The following is a 19076-nucleotide window of genomic DNA, read 5'->3' as shown; positions in this document are numbered from 1 at the left end:
CATAGTAGTGTTTATTGTCTTAAGGTAAAATAATTAGTCTGTTGTGTCCTTGGTTAATTTGAGAATAATGCAATACTCAGCCAAAATCTCCTGAGTTCATAGTGTATTATTCCAGTCAGCGATGAGGTTGCTAGGGGAAGGAGTTGTTTTTGTTTATATCTGAATTATCTCTGAGTTATGAAGTGAGGGAAAGCTGAAGAGTCCAAAGCAAAGAACTAACGCAATTAGCTGCTCTCTTTCTTCTCTAGAGATCATTCCCTATCTCAAACTCAGAAAAATATTCACTAAATCCAAGTGATGCAACACAATCTGTACTTGCAGTGAGGACAAACTATGAACTGTCACTAAAATGACTGACCTTTCAAGATAGTTTAGAAGCATATTAGTTTAATTTTAACCTCAACAAGCAAACAGCTGAGTTTTCCAGAGCAATGTGAGCATCAGTTTAATTGACTCTGGAAACTAGGGAAGATCGGGTAGTTAATTATTACCTATTATGCATTAATAATAGCTTTCCTTAGAGCTTGTCCCTAAATACAAGAGTAGACTAGTCATATTCTAGTCATGCCTGGGAAAAAAGCCTCTTCCACATTCAAAAATGAAAACCAGAACTGCCAGAGCAACCATTAGAACTCAGCCACTTTGTTTTAAGCAGCCCTATCGGTGAATCAGCTTAGGTTTGAGTGCTACAATTAGGCATGAAAGTAACTCTTTCACTCACTCAAAAAGTGAAGCTCCCTGAGACCTGCTTCTAGAACAAGCTCCAGCAAGGGTCCCACGAACAGTTCAAGCTGGCCAAGATATGATTACTTGCATGATATTATTACTTACATGTGTTCCACAGATAACTTCCAGTCAAGTATTACATATTCATCTGAAAATATGGCACAGTGAATACACTGCCAAGTAGGACCATGGCTCTGGTGAATAAGTGACTATCGTGGAACAAGGAAGAAGAACTGGAGCAGTGAGAAAACCTCCTCAGGGTTTTGCAAGAGCTTCTGAGGTATTGCCAGAGTTATCTCAGCCTCAAACCTGGCTTCTGAGTTCTTGCCTAAGCAAATCTAATGCTTTCCTACTATGAGGGTTTTGCTTCATTTTACTTTTCTGGTATGAAGGTAACAGATTATTTCACAGCTCAGGTTTTTCAAACAGCCTCCCAGACCTTACTCCATGCTCCTGAGTGAAAATAGTCTGGTACAGGGAGGTGTTGGATACCTGCTACTTCCACTGGAGTCTGCCTTTACCAATTTTTTTAATGATTAAAAATAGTAATAATCCATTTGACCCCATTAGCTTTTATTATAACAAAACAAGGAGAATTACTTTAGCCATTTCTTGCTCCAATTGTAACCTTCTGTTAATTTTCTGCTGGTAGGTCTTTATGACATTTTCAACATGTTGCTCCATGTAGAACTTAAAGGCAAAAGGTGAATAGCTCTTTATTCGGGACTCTCGCTTTTCCTCATCTTTGCCATTTTTTCGCACAGGTACTGGAGATGTCTGAATCTGCTTTTTATCTTTGCTTGCTTTTTCAGCTTTAACGTTCTTGCTGCTTTTATCGTTTCGCTCACTGTTCTCCTCAGCCTTATTGCACGTTGAATTGGGGACCACACGGAGGGTCTGCTCCACGCCCATGCATAAGCAGTTGATATCAAACTGCTCAGAGCTACCGGGAAGTAACAAATGCTTGGGATACGGTGGCGGTGGACACCGCAGTTCCTGGTTACCATAATCCACATCTAGTTGATAGGCATTAGCTGCTCCAACGGGTGGCACGTGCTGCTCAAGGATCTCCAAGCCATCCACAGCCGGTGCCTGCGCAGGTAACCAGCCAGGGTGGGAAGGGCCCACTGCAGTCTGGGGCTCAGGTCTCATCACTCGCATGCTCTTCACTGGCTGGAGAATATGAGCAGATGTGACTGCTGTGATCGTATTTGGAGACGTAATGGAAGGATCAGGTTTTCCAGGAGGGACCTGTCTTATAGACACTGACACTTGTGGCTGTTGCTGGTGGTTGTTAAATGAGTTTGTTCTGCTCGGCACTGTGGCATCGGGTCTGAAGGATACGTGTTGCCGTGGAGATGTTTCTATTCCTGGATTTTGTAAAGAATCTCGGCGTGATGGTGTTGCTGCCTGCCACTGCTGCACTTGAGGATTATTCATGTCATAGAGGTCCATGTTTAGGCTATTTCTAGACGGAGTTAACAGATTTTGTGGTGGACTGTCTGAAAAATCATTAGTAAAGGCTGGACCTCTGGATATCACATGTATTTGATGAGAAGAAGGACTTGTCTGTTTGTGATGAGAATGTGATATGTACAGGCTTGCTGGTGCCTGCTGAAATGCGTGACCAGAATTATTCTGAACAACTGCCCCTTTATTTGGGAGATTGGTGTATCCTCCCTCCTGCTGCATCTTGTTTTGGAAGGATGGACTCCGCTGAACACCATACCCCATAGGTTCCCCCTGCACCATCATGTGCTGCCTATTGTAATGTTGGCTGCTGGATCCGTGGGATGCCTGCAGCTGCAAAGCTTGACTGCTGTGATTAGCCACCGGATAATTAATCACAGAAGACTCAATATTTGCAGGGTATGTTTTCTGCTGATGGCTTGTTGGTGTGCTGTGAGTGCCTACTCCAGAGGGTCGCTGCACAGGAGCATTCATAGCTGTAGGCTGCGAAGTTGAGATTAAATAGTCCATGTACGGCCTGGGAACTTCAGTAAGCATATTTGCACCTTCTGCTCCAAAGCCTGTCCCTTCATATGCTGCGTTACCAATCTGATGGTAGGACGGAAAAGATTCATTTGATCCTTCGAAGCTTGGCCTGCGGGTTACGTTATTTGGCACAATACCCTTTCCTTTATAAAAAGAACACAGAAGAATGTTAGGAAACAATTCAGGTGAACAAATTACTTTGCATTACTCATCCATCTATACATACAGACGTACACACACATGCACATACACTGTGTAGGGAGGATGCGTTATAAAAACACCTTCCAAAATCTAAATTAAGCACTCTGAACATTTAAAGTTATAGGTGCCAAGTACTACTGATAACGAGCTACTGGCCCACAACACTGCTCATGCCAGGAATCATCAGAGAGTCCTATCAAATAATGAAAATAGAAGCACAAATTCCTTAACTATGAAATCATCAGATTACACTACAGCCTGTTTTTTAAAGCTGGACCAGTATTACCAGTCATTCCTCACAGATAGGAGAAAGCTACAGAGCAGGGGGTTAAGTACAGCACCAGTGGGAGAAAAAAAGCTCCCGGAAGGACTGTCAATACAACTTAGTCAACATCACTATAAGCTACTCAGTCATCACACAGTCCACATCTTCTGTACAGTGAGGTCACTGCTCACACTGGGGATCTGTTTACATCTCTCTGTTCCATCATTCTCCTCAAAAATCCTTGTTTCCCTCTCCTTCATTTGCAACAAAGGCATTGTACAGTTTGTCCTGTATTCTTTATAATGTGTCAGACATAAAGTATCCCCTCATGTTACTCATCTTCCATCTGTTTGGAAGGCAAATCTTTCAGGGTGTCAACATGTTAACCTCAGCTTGAAGAATGTGCAGAGACAAGATAGCACCATTCCTACACTGGAAGTGTCAATGGCACTTTTCATTAGGTCTCTGATCTGAGGACAAATTGCAGGTGTATAAAGCACTGGCTATGTTAAAAAGATAAGGGGAGACTGTGCTGTCACTATTTTTTTGTTCCCCCTCTGATTCTTTAGCTTTCACAAATCACAGAACATGGCCCACATATGCCTGAAAAACCTCCTTTTAAAATCTTGACTTCATAAGGTCCACAAGAGCAGCCGTATTGTGCTAACAGGCTTGAACACTGGACTGCAAGCTTTTCTGGTTGGTTGTGTTACAGCATGCCCCAGCCGGGCCAGATGCACACACTTGCACATAGCTGTTGACTCCTCACCTGCAGACACACCAGCCCTGCTATGCACAGACACACAAGGACGTACATGTTCTCAGGAGAGGTCTGTGCGCCACCTCTGCACACTGAAGAGGCTGCCCCCATACTAAATTACACTTTCATAAACAATGCAATGTTTTGAAATGGACAGACACACAAGGACGTACATGTTCTCAGGAGAGGTCTGTGCGCCACCTCTGCACACTGAAGAGGCTGCCCCCATACTAAATTACACTTTCATAAACAATGCAATGTTTTGAAATGGAATCAAGTTGGAAAAAAAAAAAAAAAAAAAAAAATCAGTGTTCTTTAAAGTGAGATCTATAACTGGCAGCTCTTTTTCCTATGTTAATACAAGGCTATGCTTACCGAGGTTGTACTTATCACAGCACTCCCTGATAGCTCATCTGTTGGGACACAGTGAGATTCAATGATGAGGCTGTGACAACCCAAAGTGTCCTAAGTAGTAGCTACTCTGGCCTGGAAGTGGGAAGCAGCCATAAGACTCATTTGTCATCTCTGTCAGTAGGATTCATGCTGAGCTTCCGGGGCAAACTGACCTTGTTTTTCCCTATCAGAGGCCATAAAGGAAAGTAGCAGCAATAGTTGTCCTCCTTTGGGACACAAGTTCAGCTGTGCAAGGAATCTTGCTGATGTCAAGAGAGATATGACCTCCACCTCCTGCATTTGTATACCAGTAAGTCTGTTCTGGTCTGACAGAGGAATATTCGGATTTGTGAAGATACCAAACGTAGTAGCTGAGCTGCAGATCATTTTTTTTTTCCACACATTCCTATCTAACATGGTAACTGTTATGATGATCTCCTGCCTGTCAAGGTTTTAGATCAGAGTGTGTTCTTAAGATTAATCAACTATATTCATGGGATCATCTGTTTTTATACATAGCTTTCTGTCCCACATTAATACCAGTAAGTTTTATTTGGTGTTACAATATGCTGAAACTCTTATAAGCTTTACTACTGAAGTTAAAGCAGGACAAAAATGAATAATTTAAAAATCTACTTCCATAGACAAATACATGGAATTTAAAAACAGATATAAATTCGCAAACTGCAAATGAAAAGTTCTTAAGTAGCATTACATGCTTCCTAATCAACTAGGGGAGACCCATGCTATCCTAGCACAAACAATACCACACCAAACAAAATCACTAAGATTTTGTGGCACCTGAGGCAGGCAAGCATCAATTGCATGATATTTAAGTTTTACATTCTACATATTCTAAAAGTAAAGGTGGATCTTCAGCCTCAAAGATTAAATATTCAAAACAGCTGCATGCACTGGAATGTTAAGAAAGCAAAACCAAATGAAAACGAAAGATAACTGAGTGTTTAAAATGTTACCCTGGAAAGATTTTGCAACCCTTTCAGAGGAAATGTATGCTCTTTAGGGCTGGGTGTGTTCTTTCACTTTAAGGAATAAAGCCTTTATAATATAAAGCAAAATATAGTTCAGCTATTTTAAATTCTCCTCAAGGCTCAGTTAAGGCCATACTTGAGCATGTATTAGGACAGAGCTCTCCAAATAGCAACCTGGCCCGTACCACGGCGTCAGGTGGTCATCCCGCAGGGTAACACTCCAGGAAGTATCTTCTAAGAGTTTTCCAGAATTTCCACAAATAATAAACCAGGAAATCTAAGACTGATAGAGAGGGCAGAACCATGCACCATTTTCCATCACATTCGAAGCTCCATTACTGAGAGTGACCACCTGGAAAATGACGCCCTTCCCCTTTTCCATCTTCCCTATATATTGCTATCCTCAGTGTCTCCCAGGAGGGAGATGGCTTTACTGAATACCCCCTTCCTGTCCAGGGATTTCTCTTTGTAAACTGAATGGGTTTTCTCTTCCTCAGCTTTCCTCACCTCTGGACATGCCTCTCTATCAACTACCTCAAGTTTAACAACCTTCTCAACATAGATTTTCAATTTTATCAAGAGACAAGAAGGAAGAAGGTGGTGCTGCAGTGGCCCAGGAGAAAAATTTGTCACATGGAAATCACTTGCACCCAGTAAACTTATGACCACACTATGGTCGTACTACAGTAATCAGATTGATTGAATGGATTTGTTAGCTTCAGCTAGTCCAACACGGACAAGATCTTTTAAGTCTAAATGTTGCCACTGACACAAGAGAAGTTTCTTGTCCAGCAAAACAGGACGCTGACAACAGCTCTCCAACCAGCTCAACCCTTTGCCCACTAACCCCTCTGCAGCGTGTCACACTGCGTCATCACACAGGTTCAGCCAGTCAGAGAATGGTTATTTGTCTGCTTGGCCAATTTTTGAGACTGAAAGAAGATAAAAAGTAACAAACTCTATCCAAACCCAAGTGTATCCTGATCACAAACCAAAAGCATTCTGCAGGGCTGTTAACTGTGAATATCTGAATGGAAACAACTCTTGCAAGGCCTTTTGTCAGCTGTGGTCTGATCTTTGCTGATGAAGAATATGCAGGAGCCAAATCCTCCCATTTGCTAATTTACACGAAACAGAACTGAAGCAGACTAGCAGGAATGAGTGGAAAAAGCTTCTTTTATGTTGGCCTAAGTTATTTCTGCAGTGTACTTTCAAGGATGTTAAAATGAATTAATTCCTGGGAGGTGAGCTCTCTCACAACTCCATAGCAATTACCTATGTGCAAGCTTTTACTTTGCAGTAAACTTGTGATGATTTGAGGTGATTTGCACTGAAGGATAAATAGCTTTGTGTTTAAGAAGGTTGACTACGCATGTGCTCTTGCAAAGAAGGTGAGTTGCATTCAGCTTCCAGCTCAGCTCACCTTGTGGGGGCCATGTTCATGTCACTGTCTCCTACAAGAGTACAACTGAACCCTGCCAATCCACTACTTCTCACCAGCAATGACTCTACTTTAAAAACCAGCTTGTTGCAAGGAAGAGCACCACAATTTTTTAAAAAGTTGTTGCTTACCTGGTGAGGTCTGCTTAATTACACGAACTATCTGTTCATTTCTAGGATCCAAGTAGCTCATCTTACTGATATACTCCAGAGCTGCTTCAATACTTCTGCTACCTGTCTGCTTCAGTGCCCGGACAGCCATCTCCTGTATAAAGGAAACAAGACTTCAATCAGGTTGAGATAAAACACAAGCACTGTACTGCAGGCTAGATTGCAGTAAGTGTTCTTACATTTATAGAAACATTTTATAATTCACACCAGATCACAGCTGCCTGAAGCCAAATGGACTCATATTTTGAAAATATTTCCATGCCTTATACAACTCAAAAATTAAAAGAAGAAAATAAGAGAAAACACAGCCTACCCAAACTCTGGCAATTAAAGAAGCATCAAATTGAAATGTGTGCGTTAAGATTCCTTAAAATAAACTTTGAGTCAAATCTGGAAAAGCAGCATAGTTTGACATAGTATGAAACAAAATGAAATATTTAGCTTTGGTATTTGAGAGCATGTCTTTTAGTCACACCTGAACACAGGTAAAAGCTTTACGGTCTTGCAGACACCACAAGAAGCTAATTACGCAGGGACTGCTTTCTGACCCCGCTAGAGTCAATGGGGAAGAAAGATTGTTGTTTTCAGTGCAGCTGGGACATCAATCACTATCTGTTCAGAAAATGACTAGCACACCAAACTGCATTTCACATGTTACTCTTTTTAGCTGTGTTTTATTTGGCACGCGTCCATCACTGAGAAGTTAAAATGGGTGCCAGACACACAACATGAAAATTAACACTAGAGTAAATACAAATACTGTAGTTAAACTACGCTAACACAACCACGGTTAGTGTCCTCTGCTCTACAGGTGACAAGTTGCAGAATCATAGAATGTCCTGAGTTGGAAGGGACCCACAAGGATCATCGAGTCCAACTCCTGTCCCAGCATATGACAACCCCACAGTTCACACCATGTGTCTGAGGGCATTGTCCAGTCTCTTCTTGAACACTGTCAGGCTTAGGGCCGTGACACCTCCCTGGGGAGCCTGTTCCAGTGCTCCACCACCCTCTCAGGGAAGAACCTTTTCCTAACGTCCAACCTAAACCTTCCCTGGCACATCTTCCTGCCATTCCCTTGGGTTCTGTCATTGGTCACCAGAAAGATCAGTGCCACATCAGTAGTCACACTCTTCTGGTGTTTGTTTAGACATTTACCTATAGCTCAGGTATACAGAATACCTTTCAACAATGACTCTAGCCTCTGGTTGCAAAGTAAAATTCACAAATCCTTGCAAGGCTGCGTTGTCTTTCCTGAAATGATGGAAGGACTGAAATCCAGAGCTTTAACATCAAATTCACATTGCTGAACTTCAGCCACCAAAAAGTTAAACACTTAGTTGAAAGTAGGTGCTGAGAAGTTTTCTTTAATCACCTCCAAAAGGTGATTGTAGAAAAGTAGATCCAACAGGAGATAAACTGACCTTTGGTGACAAAAGATTAGAGGACTAATTTGAACTGGACTCCTGGCTCTTAACATGGCTCAAGTTGGATGAAGTTTATGTCCTCATCAAGGACTTGCCTGCAAACATCAGTATCCTATTATCTTACCACTGTAGTGCCATTTTTAGGGGAATCCTGTCATCACAGTCTGCCCACTGAGCACTGAATCAGATGCAGTTTGTGCCCTCTTGCCTTGGCTTACTGATTGCAGCTGTGGCAGCCGGTTGGCACACGCGTCGCTTTCCACGGAGCAGTTCTGCGCACCAGACAGCACTCAGGTAACCTCCACACATATGACCCTTTCCCATATCATTGGGAGCAAAGAGCAACTTCGCTCAACTGAACTGCAAGTACAAGTAACATACTCACCAACCGTTTATTTTGCAAGGGAGGATCATCTCAGACGACACTAATTCACACTTTGCACAGAACCACATGCTGGCACTTGGCATTTTGCTTCGCTTAGCTCAGTCCCCTCCTACTCCCCCCAGAATGGCAGCATTTTCTCCGTTACTCAGAGGTTCTGCTTGGGGAATAGCTATAGCAAGTTTTAATATTTTTCATACAACTTATGACTCATAATTCATAGAAAGGCAGTAGATGGTTTCACATTTCCTATAGCTGAAATATTTCACTGGCATCAATATATTACTAAGGGCAATTTTAAATCAACAGAAAACTATTATGCGTGAAGGAAAGAATTTCCCACAATGTTTTTTCCCCTCTTTAGAAATATATCCAAAGAAGAAAAAATAAAGTGTTAGGAAATTTGCATCCTAACACTCAGCATTCTCATCATCCAGGGACTCTGGGCTTTACAGCCCAGTTCTGCAGGGCTTTTAACACTCTCTGCCCATTTACACCAGCTGGATCAGCCTTAGATCACAAGATCACAAGTATTAAAGTTTCCTTTGTGCTCCATACACTCATTTGGGCTGGCTTGGACATTGGGATTTATTTTTCAGTTTTGCCTGTAATGCAGTACCAAGAGAATAAATGCTGGGTAAACAATTATCTTAATGATTACTAAACCAGCCCATATAATCCATTTCTCCCTCTCTTACCTGTGTTGGCTGAATACAATTCAGAGGTTAAAATGGGTTATTTTTTTATCACGAGCACAGTGATATCATATCCAAAACCAATCCTTTACCCCCTCCATACTGTGGCACTACTTTCTCCTCTTTTGCCATTGCCTACATCAGAAAAGCAAAGTAAAAAAGACTATCGTCTATTTAAAGCTGAATGTTCTAGCTTCAGCAGGTAGGTTAGGGGACTCATATTTAAAATTCAGTGGCAACGATGGGAGGGGAAAAGCCCAATACATTTAACCGTGGAATGCACAATAACCTAAGAGGGTCAGCAAGAGCTTGGGACCAGCAGATATGTCACTGGAATCTCACCCCCGCAAGCCCCCAGTGCAGCAGCAGCCCTGAGCTCCAGCTCACCGCTCCTCATCTTTCACCCTCCAAAGAGTTTCCTCATTACACACCTTGTTTGCTTAGCACTTACATTACTGCTGGAAAAAATGAAGTAAGGTGTTTCTTGTGGTTCAAAAGAACACCTGTGATGCCCCTGTACATCAACCCTCCCATAGCTTTGGCCCTTTCCCCTGTAGCTATCATGAGACACAAATAGCTCCAGTTTCTGATGCTGGTTCACGAAAGCTTCGCATCATCTCCAAGCAAATGGAGAATGACCGACAAAAAAATAAACATTTCACTTACAAAAGGAAAGGGCTTTTCTCAGAGCCAGATCACATATAATCATCAGTCTCTACTCAGGAGTGAAATCCCTCTGAGGCCATGCAATACTCCAGGCAAGTGCAGGGCAACAAGAAGCTCCAGCACTGTTAAGCTGGCCTTCGGCCCTCTCTGCATTGTTTTTCTCATTGCCAACCTCCATGCCCACAGCTCTCTCCTCTCTGGCAGCCACACGAATGGGGCTCTGCTCATTCCAGCACCTTTTTTTAGGGATGGGGGAAAAACTGACACGTGGCTGATGCTCATGGAGGGTGCGCTCTGTGCCTGAGGTGGCCACTGGCTAATGGAGCTTGGTGGCCTCCTCCTTCCTCCATACAACGCAGAGAAGAGCTGTGCTGAGTGAGGGAGCACAGCTGGGACAAGGCAGCGAAGGGCTGTTCTCCAGCAGCCTGCTGAAGGGGAAGGTGGTTCCCTGCTGGCAGCAAGGGCCAGAGCCTGGGCTGCGTGGGCTGGAAATCAATGTAAGAACTGTTTTGAAGGATGGGAAGAATGGCAGAAGATGGATTAAGCAGTATCAGGAATTGCACTTGTTGGAGAGCAGAGGCTTAAGTGAGATGGAAGGTGTTTGTGAGAAGCAGCAGAATGGCTCAAGGAGAGAAATCAATACCTAAATCTTGCAAACTGATACTGTAGACAGTAGAATGGCTGAGGAAACAAGAGGGAGACACTGTGCAAGGATAAAAGCGCGCACAGCTACACCAAAACAGATAGATATCTTGATTTTATGCCACTCTAAGCACATTTTAGAGAGAGTAGTAAAAAAAGACCAGAAATGAGACACGGAAAAAAAAAAATCTACTTGGAGCCATATCCAACACCAAAACACTCCAGTAGGCACAGGATCAAATCCAGCTCCCACTGATGTCAACAAAGATTTCCATTAACTGCAAGGAACACTACATCAGGCCCTCTGCTGCGGATCGTCTCCTTTTCCCCAGGGCAAATGCTGTCAGCCGCAGGAGGGCTGGAGAAACCTGGCTGCGTTCTGCTGAGCCCACAGCCAGCTGTCAGCCTGCAAGGAGGAACACAAGCCACTGGCAGCGCGCGGAAACCACCCGGGAACAGAGCGCTCCCAGCCCCAGCTCATTCTTTGCATTCTGTGTGTTCCCTTTGGAGGATTCAAACATCTCTCTGTGCAGGGCTTTTATGCACCTTTTTCTTCCAGATATCACCAGCTGTTGGTGACAAAGTAAACCAGAAAAAGTAAAGGTGAGAAGATACAAGGGGAAAATGAGCTTTTACAATTAACTCTAATAACTTCGTAATTAATGTTGCAGCTGTGATATTAAAATGAGGTTTCAGTGGTCAGCTGTGGTTCTGGAGAGATCTAATGGAAAACTGAAGTAAGACCATGAACCACAAAGCAGATTGAGGCAACTCTGCAGGATCCCTGATTTGTCGGTTCATAGAGAAAAATGAGGAGGGGGGTATTTCCCAGCCAGTTCCTACAGTGGGCTACCCAAACCAGACACATGCACAGTCAACACGCTCTCTGTTATCTCCCCAGCCTCGCGCTGGTAGAAGGCAACTTTCCAGGAGATTTCAAGATTTTGCTAGAAGGAAGGCCACCCTTGAGCTCAGATGCTCAACAAGGAAAATCCTTGTTTGATAGTAAACAGATATTTGGATGTGTGCATATACAGCCTTTACCTCACTCTATGCTCTGTAGGCAACGTGAAAGGCTTTCCCCACGTTACCCTCCCGCCTGGCTGCGCTCCACCAGTGCTGGCAGAGCCTTGCGTTCCTGCTGTACTACGGGGTTGTCCAGCAACATTTTTCATTCAGAAAGCTCCTACTTGCCAAGATGTATTTATCATCCAAGTGAAGATTGCACAAGAGGTTACAATAAGTAAGACTTTTTCCCAAGAACATTGTGTCTGAAGGAAACAATAGGTCCTCCAAGATTTGGCAAGAGTAATTAATTGCTAACAACAACAAAAAAATAATTACTTGCTTTCCATTCACAAAGAAGGATGGGTGACAGATGCAGGAAACAGATACAGGTTCCCTGCGGAAGGGAAAAAACTAAAGCTCATGCCAGAAGAGATGATCCAGAATTGATTATGAACCTTTCTGCAATAGCCCACCATTGCACATTTAAAATAGTGAATGAAAATTCCTACAAAGCTTAAGAAATTCAGGAAGCAATGTGTACAATACGCTCTGTTAGGATTGCTGCTGTCCCACAGAACAGAGAACCTGGTTTTGTAACATTACCTATCTGTAATTATTCTCTAGTTGGACGCTTCATGCAGTTTTGTACTCTACTTTTATTTTGCCAGTCTTCAGGTTGCTAACACCAGGGGTTAAATTTTGCCTGCAAATTGCCATGCTTAACTATCACCCTGATTAAAATACTCTAGCCACATAATTAAGAAGCTATTCTGAGGACCGTTAATGCTCTTCAGTTTTAGCATATAAAAAAAGCAGGAGAAAATCAGCACTGGCAGAGACCTACTGAGCACTCACTTGTTTGCCGCAGGATCACTTAGTCCATTCATAAACCATGTAACCTATTCAGAAACTAAAGGAGATCTACCCTGTGGCTTGTTAAGAGTTTTCCGTCCCTAGTGCTCCTGTTACAAAGGTGCTCCAAAGCATTAGAGCTTTGGAGGTGATAAGCCTCCCTCTTACTTTCAGCCTAAATTCCACAGGGTCAGTTTATTCCCCTCTGCCTTTAGTTTTGATTGTCTTTTAACTTCAGCAGTTCTGCTGTTATCTACCGAGAGCAAGGCCACTTCATCCTAAGGGATGCTTGCAGCTTGGCCTCCTGGGCTAAACAAATCACATTCTTTTAGTTTTCTCTTGTAAAACAGGCTCTTCTTTCTCTTGATCACTGTAGTAGCCCATCTCTGTATCAAGAAAGATCAGAGTGGGACATGGTTTTGATAACAGTTATACACGCTGTTCTCGATGACATTCTCCATGATGTGCAGTGGTGGAAAAGTTATCCATATGGCAAAGTAATTCACTTTCTTTGTTGAATTCAGCAGTGGAAGTCTGAGTTCAGGGCTTTAATCCCAGGTTTTAGTCCTTGCTTGCAGCATTTCTACCCTTTGTGCCCCTGAATTTCTTTTCAGTTCTGGTAGCACTTCAGCCCCAGCACTGAATTTGCATTCCCACTTCACATTGTCAGAGTGCCTTTTTTTTTTAATACCAGACTTATTAATGGAAAAAGTATGCACAAGAGACACCCTGTAGTACATAAAGAAAAAGAATATGGATAGGTGATGAAATGTAAGACTAAGTTAAATCGCATCAACATAAGAAAAAACATAACTGAACTGTAAGTTAGGAATCAGGAATTACAGATAAGGAACAACTAAAACCAGAAGGTTTTCATATAACATTTTCAAGGGATATTTGAAGAACTAACAAAGGGAGTATGCCCAAAAAGATAGAGGGAGGGTTTTGGAAACGATACAATGCTCTGGCAAATGTCTTGTCAGAAATAAAAACAAACTAACATGACAGTCGCTGCTACGCCACCATTCTGCTTGCTTTCAAACTCTTTTAGTCTTGATTTAGACAGTCACCTACAGAAAGTAGGTGTATTTACTATTCTGTTTTTGTGCTGCATCCAGTACAGTGGGGTCCTGCTATTGTTGTGTTTATGGCAGTATGACAACTTGTTATAAAAGTAATTAAGTCCAGCCCAAAATACTCAACTTGGAGTAGCAGGCAAAAAGATGTTGGAGGGCTAAAGTGTCAACTCTCCTGGGTCCCAGGATAGAAACCCTTGTATCACTACCACAACAAACCAACACTAAAATAAAATTACCTTAATCCTCTAAGCCATGGGACATAACACATTTCCTGTAGCTATAGAAGGAGAGAGGTAAAATTTTAAAAAGTAGAGATTGAGAAGCATCTTTTCATCATCAAGATTATAGCTGTTCAAAATGTTTTAAATATCTTTTCAGATTTAAAAACAGCCCTGGACAATTAAAAAGCAAACAATGAACCAGACGAATGAAACCAACATCTGAAATTTATCACCTTAGTTTTTTGGTTTTTACTAGCCCTAGAACTAATACAAAGTTCTTTCACAAGTACCACCAAAAAAACCAATCAAAATAAAAGGGCCATAGCAACACTTCTCTACTGCTTTTCCCCAGCTGCTTTTCCTTAAGTTCATGACTAATCAAAGCTATTTAAGTTTTTCTAAGAGAAAAAAAATACTCTATAGACTTATCAGCAGGGTACTTATAAAGAACAACCACTGTAACACCTTCACCAACCTGGAAAGGGCAGGAGAGAAAAAAACCAAGAACTGAGAACAGTAACTGGAAATACGACATAGCTCCTTAGCAGGTGTCTCAAAAGGCTCCAGTTACATCAAAATACTTTTTTAAACACTATGCAATTTGTACGAAGTAGCAGCATATAACTTCTTTCTGTTTATGTTTGGTGGTGGTGGTTTTAGTTGGTGATTTTTGTTTTTTGTTTTTTTTTTTTTTTTAACTGAACTCATACAGTACAGTCCCGCACGGCAGCTCCTTGTCAGACGCACCGTTTGGCAGTGGGTGTTTCACAAAGGAAAACTGCCGTTTTATGCTCCAGTCCTTGCATTCCACAAGTTGTTCAAATACAGCTCTTTGCATGAAAAGCAGAGATACAAACTTCAGGCTATAAGCCGATCCAAGGTCCCAAAGTTAAGACATTTGGAAATAAACCAAGCATGACTGCTCAACATATTTCCAAACAAATGCTTGTAAAATGAAGGGAATATTTATAACAGGGCATCTCCAGACAAAGAGTGCATATGTAAACACTTCAAGAAGCTCTGCTGAACTATTCAGGAGATACAATCTGTTTAAAGAAAAAACATACATGTGTTGCAAATGTCAATTGCCAAATTCAGCCAGAATATTTAATCAGACAACTACTGTTATGTCCCAGAGAGTGTGTGTATGTACAGACACATGTGGATATATTGTATAATGTGTACATATCTGTGTATATGATTCTGTTGAAATTAATCTAATTTTGAGTAAGCCTGCAAGCCCTTTGAAAGTAATGTATTAAAAAAGACATGACACCTTCTTTCATGAAGAAATAAGGCTCTTATTTGTGTCACCAGTCAGATCGGACAAGTAACTTGGTTACATATTATACATAAACATTTTTTATAGTATTTCTGGAAGCGTATCAGGCACTCTGGAAAGGATTTGGAAAGGGGAAGGCCTGCAGGAAGCTGAAAGAGGTCCTGCCCTGGGGAGCAAACCTCCACTCTGCATGAAGCTCAAGTGTCATGAAAGAACAATTGCAATCAGGCAAGGAAACAGTGAACCTTCAAATACTCAGTCACCATTTGGTTTGAAACCTTCCTCTGGATTGGTATAATTTACATCCAGAAAGCAATAATGGGTCCAGAAACTCCCTTTAAAGTCAGAATTCAGTTTCAAAAGACAAGAAGAACAGGACATGTTTTCCCGTCACTTCTTCAGAAGGTGTATGGAAACCACTCAGGAATGCAGGAGAGGTGCTGTGCGTTTCACCAACGCAATCGGAAGGTTTTCCCACTCAATAGAATGGGCAGAGTTCAGCCAGATTCATTCCTCCTCACTCCACTTCTGCACTTGTCTGACTCAGCCTCATGAAACACACAAATGTGGCCAACAGCGCTGACATTAACATCAATATAAGTATTAAAGGCCAATTTGAGAATATTAATAAACACTGCAGCACCAAGCAAAGAACCAATACAAGCTCCTGGGGAAAAAATTCGTAGCAAGCTACCTTCAGGAATTTATTGATTCCACTAAAATCTCCCAAACTCATACACATGGAACACAGTAAAAAGTCTTGCACAGAAGGCATCTTCAAGTTGAGGTAGAATTGGATCCAACCTTGAGGGAAGGGTGCACCATGCTGCAGAAGAGCACTGTTGTTTTAAGAAAGACGCTCCAGTATAGCTTTATTTCCAGTTGTGTACTGGGACCCTCATGCATGAAATCCAGCCATGAATAAAAAATGGCATCCCCTACTGTGTACTCTGGGAGTCCAACTGAGTGTCCCTACACTCAAGGCCTGCAAACTTAAAAAAACAAAACCAAAAAACAACCTACTCCTGACATAACGCATCTTAATGACTAAACACATTAAGATGGTGGTTCTAGCAGAGCCACACCTTGCTGTGCAAAGGCCAGCTGCCATTTAAAAAGCACTATATAAACACTTTTAAATAATCTCTTGGAATCAGGTTCTTTCAGGTTCTTTCTCTCAGGTGGGATGTTTTGCGGTCTCAGTATTTCACACTTATTAGTAGCCAGGGCACATTTGCTGCAAGAGCAGCAGGCTACCCTTGCTCTCTTCCAGACCAGCTTTTGACATACTGAGCTGTCAGAATGTTAGCGTGACTCCTTCCTAATAGACCCCCCTTCCACACTGCCCCCGCCCTTTATTTTTTTGAGACAGTAGTTTCTTACTCTATCAGGGCAAGTAAATCAAGATGGATAGAATAGCAGTTCAGTGAAGGTTTCATGATGAGCTTATTCCCCTTCATTAGCAGCAAGTGATGTGTTTGCTAATTTTATTGCTTACACATTAGCCAAAAATGCATTTGGCTAACGTTACATTTACAATAATGCTATTTGTGTATCAAAGCATTTCTTTTCAGTGGCCACATACACTAAGATGAGTACTTTCCATTGCTCTTCCTTCTACTATAAAGATACATACATATTAAGTTACATATAAAAGAGGATTTTTACAAATATTCACAGAGCTTGCAAATGATTTCTTAGCCAAACTGGATAAAGGGGACTTGTAAACTGGGTGTTCAGATTCAGCAAGATGAGTTATGAGGTTTGTTGTCCAGGAATAAAGCCCCAAAGCACAGAAAAGAATTGTGTCAAAGACTGGAAGAGCTTTATGCGCTGGCAAAGTCAGCTGTTCCCCAGAAAGTCACAGTCCTGCACATTTGCAGTGCTTTAGTAATGTTTTTTGCATTTCTCCATACCTAAAGTCTGAAAATGGAATTTTGCATCTATCCCTGTTAACGGTGTCTCTGTCATTTATACTGAGTGCTGCCTACTTAAGGCAGTTTTCTTATATTTCACAAGATTTTAACATTTAAAGAGTGATACTCCTCTCCCTTTTCTTGTAAGTTCATATGGGGTTTTTTTCCGGTTTTAAACCACTAGAACTTTCAAGTGTTGTTTTAAAACCTCTCCTCCATGGCAAGAAAAATTCAAGTAAAGGCAGTAAAATTAAGTTGCCCATTCATATTCAAGGTCAAATACTAACATAATTTTCCAAACAAGGTTCAAGCATATTCCTGATATGGCCTTCAGAAGTTTAGGAAAGATTTGTTCCCCTTAATTTTTCTTTGGGGAATACTTTAATAGAACTATAAAACCTCCAGGATATCTGGTTAGAATGCATTACCACTGAACTGTTCTCTCCTTTGAGGCTTTATACCACAATGGGACCTCAACTGACATCAAGCAGTAATGCACAGCCAAAAAAGAAAACAAAACAAAACAACAAAACCAAGAAATACAGTATTGTGAAACAAATGAAGGTTACTTCTCTCTCAGCCTCACAGTCCAACACAGCATGCCTCACGTGACTGAACAAACATCTGGGGTTTATCTTGAGATTCCTACTATTTTTCAGTACAGATACGTACACACACACACCCTGAATACAAGTGTATTGGGCAAGACAACTTGGTATATTTATTCTTCAAAGAAAAGGAAGATGTAGAACTTTTACATACAACATTTTTTTTTAAATTTGCTGGCATTTTTTGAACTTTGTTTATTAATTGTGATGCTACCTTTTAAAAAAATTCTCATTCTAAAATATGAAAAAGGCATTCAGCCCTTATCATTTAAAAAAATCAGTATGTTCAACCTTGTAATAAAATACACTCAAACTCTGGAGCACTAGGGATCTCAGACATTTTCTGGAGGTATCCATGCAGCACTTAATTTCATTAACTCCATCAAATACACGTGTATAACTATAGGTCCAAAAGTAAGAATTGCTGAACACCACTGACTGACGCTTAATGGTTTCTAAGACTACAAAAATACCCCTTTGTACCAAATGCTTTATATGTTTGCTAGTCACTGCAGCTTTCTGAAGTTGCAAGATAAAAACTCTGAACTCCATCAGCACTAGAAGCAAAAAGAAAAAGAGAGAGAAAAAACCCCAGCTGGATAAGATATCTTAAGGTCAGGCTTTTTACATGTAAAGCAGCCGCAGCAAAATTATTCACATTCTTAGCACATAGCTGACCGGGACAAGATTCCACGGAGAGGCAAACAATTCCCCCAAGAGAGCAGCTGCATCTTCCTCAGCTCAGGAGCCACTGGGGGAGGGAGAAATGCCCACTGGGGTCCCCAAAACTGACCAAGAGCGGGAAGAAAATGAAAGACTGTTGCTGCTCCATGGTAATGCTTCATGCAACTGCTTTTTCTGTGCTCAGTGAGAACAGAGAAGTGTAATACATAGATAAATAAATAAAGCCAGTTGGTAACGCACACTTTGATCGATATCCTGGAGGAACCTTCTAAGCAGACTCCCAAGTCCAGTTAAACACAGAAGAACAGGGGGAAAAAAATTAGATAATATCAAACAGAACACCTGAAAGGAATACAGTCATCCAGCTTTGATTTATTGCATAATTCGTTTCAAAACTATCTTTTGAAAGTATAAAAACATTGCTTTCTAGGTTTCCACAATATCTCTCTTAAATTGTCCTTTTTTTAATCTGGTGTTTCCTTGGCAGTATCTTCACTCAGTTCACTTCAACGTTACTTCTGTGGGCTACTGGCCAAGTGGCACACTTCAATAGTCAAGACACGCAGTGCTGAAGAAGCATCTTTCTCGCTATACTCCATTTAGGTGCAAAGGCTGTGATATGTATTTTAGGTTGTTTTAAGAAAAGAAATCCTCTCGCAAGATCCTCCTCA

General features: G+C 41.5%; 1 protein-coding gene across 1 annotated transcript in view; it reads right to left on the bottom strand.

Moving 5' to 3' along the window:
* The window catches only part of LATS2 (large tumor suppressor kinase 2), a 50064-nt gene that overhangs the window by 7610 nt on the left and 23378 nt on the right, over nucleotides 1–19076 (bottom strand). Inside the window, exons 3-4 of the mRNA XM_065644336.1 lie at nucleotides 6905–7037; nucleotides 1327–2864 (exon numbers count right to left, since the gene is read on the bottom strand). Of these exons, the coding sequence (XP_065500408.1) occupies nucleotides 1327–2864; nucleotides 6905–7037 (1671 nt within the window). The remainder of the gene's footprint in view (nucleotides 1–1326; nucleotides 2865–6904; nucleotides 7038–19076) is intronic.

Source organism: Caloenas nicobarica, chromosome 1, assembly GCF_036013445.1.
Source record: "Caloenas nicobarica isolate bCalNic1 chromosome 1, bCalNic1.hap1, whole genome shotgun sequence".
Classification (NCBI taxonomy): Eukaryota; Metazoa; Chordata; class Aves; order Columbiformes; family Columbidae; genus Caloenas; species Caloenas nicobarica.
Note: the sequence above shows the minus strand (reverse complement) of the source record. Positions and strands in the feature narration are given on the sequence as shown.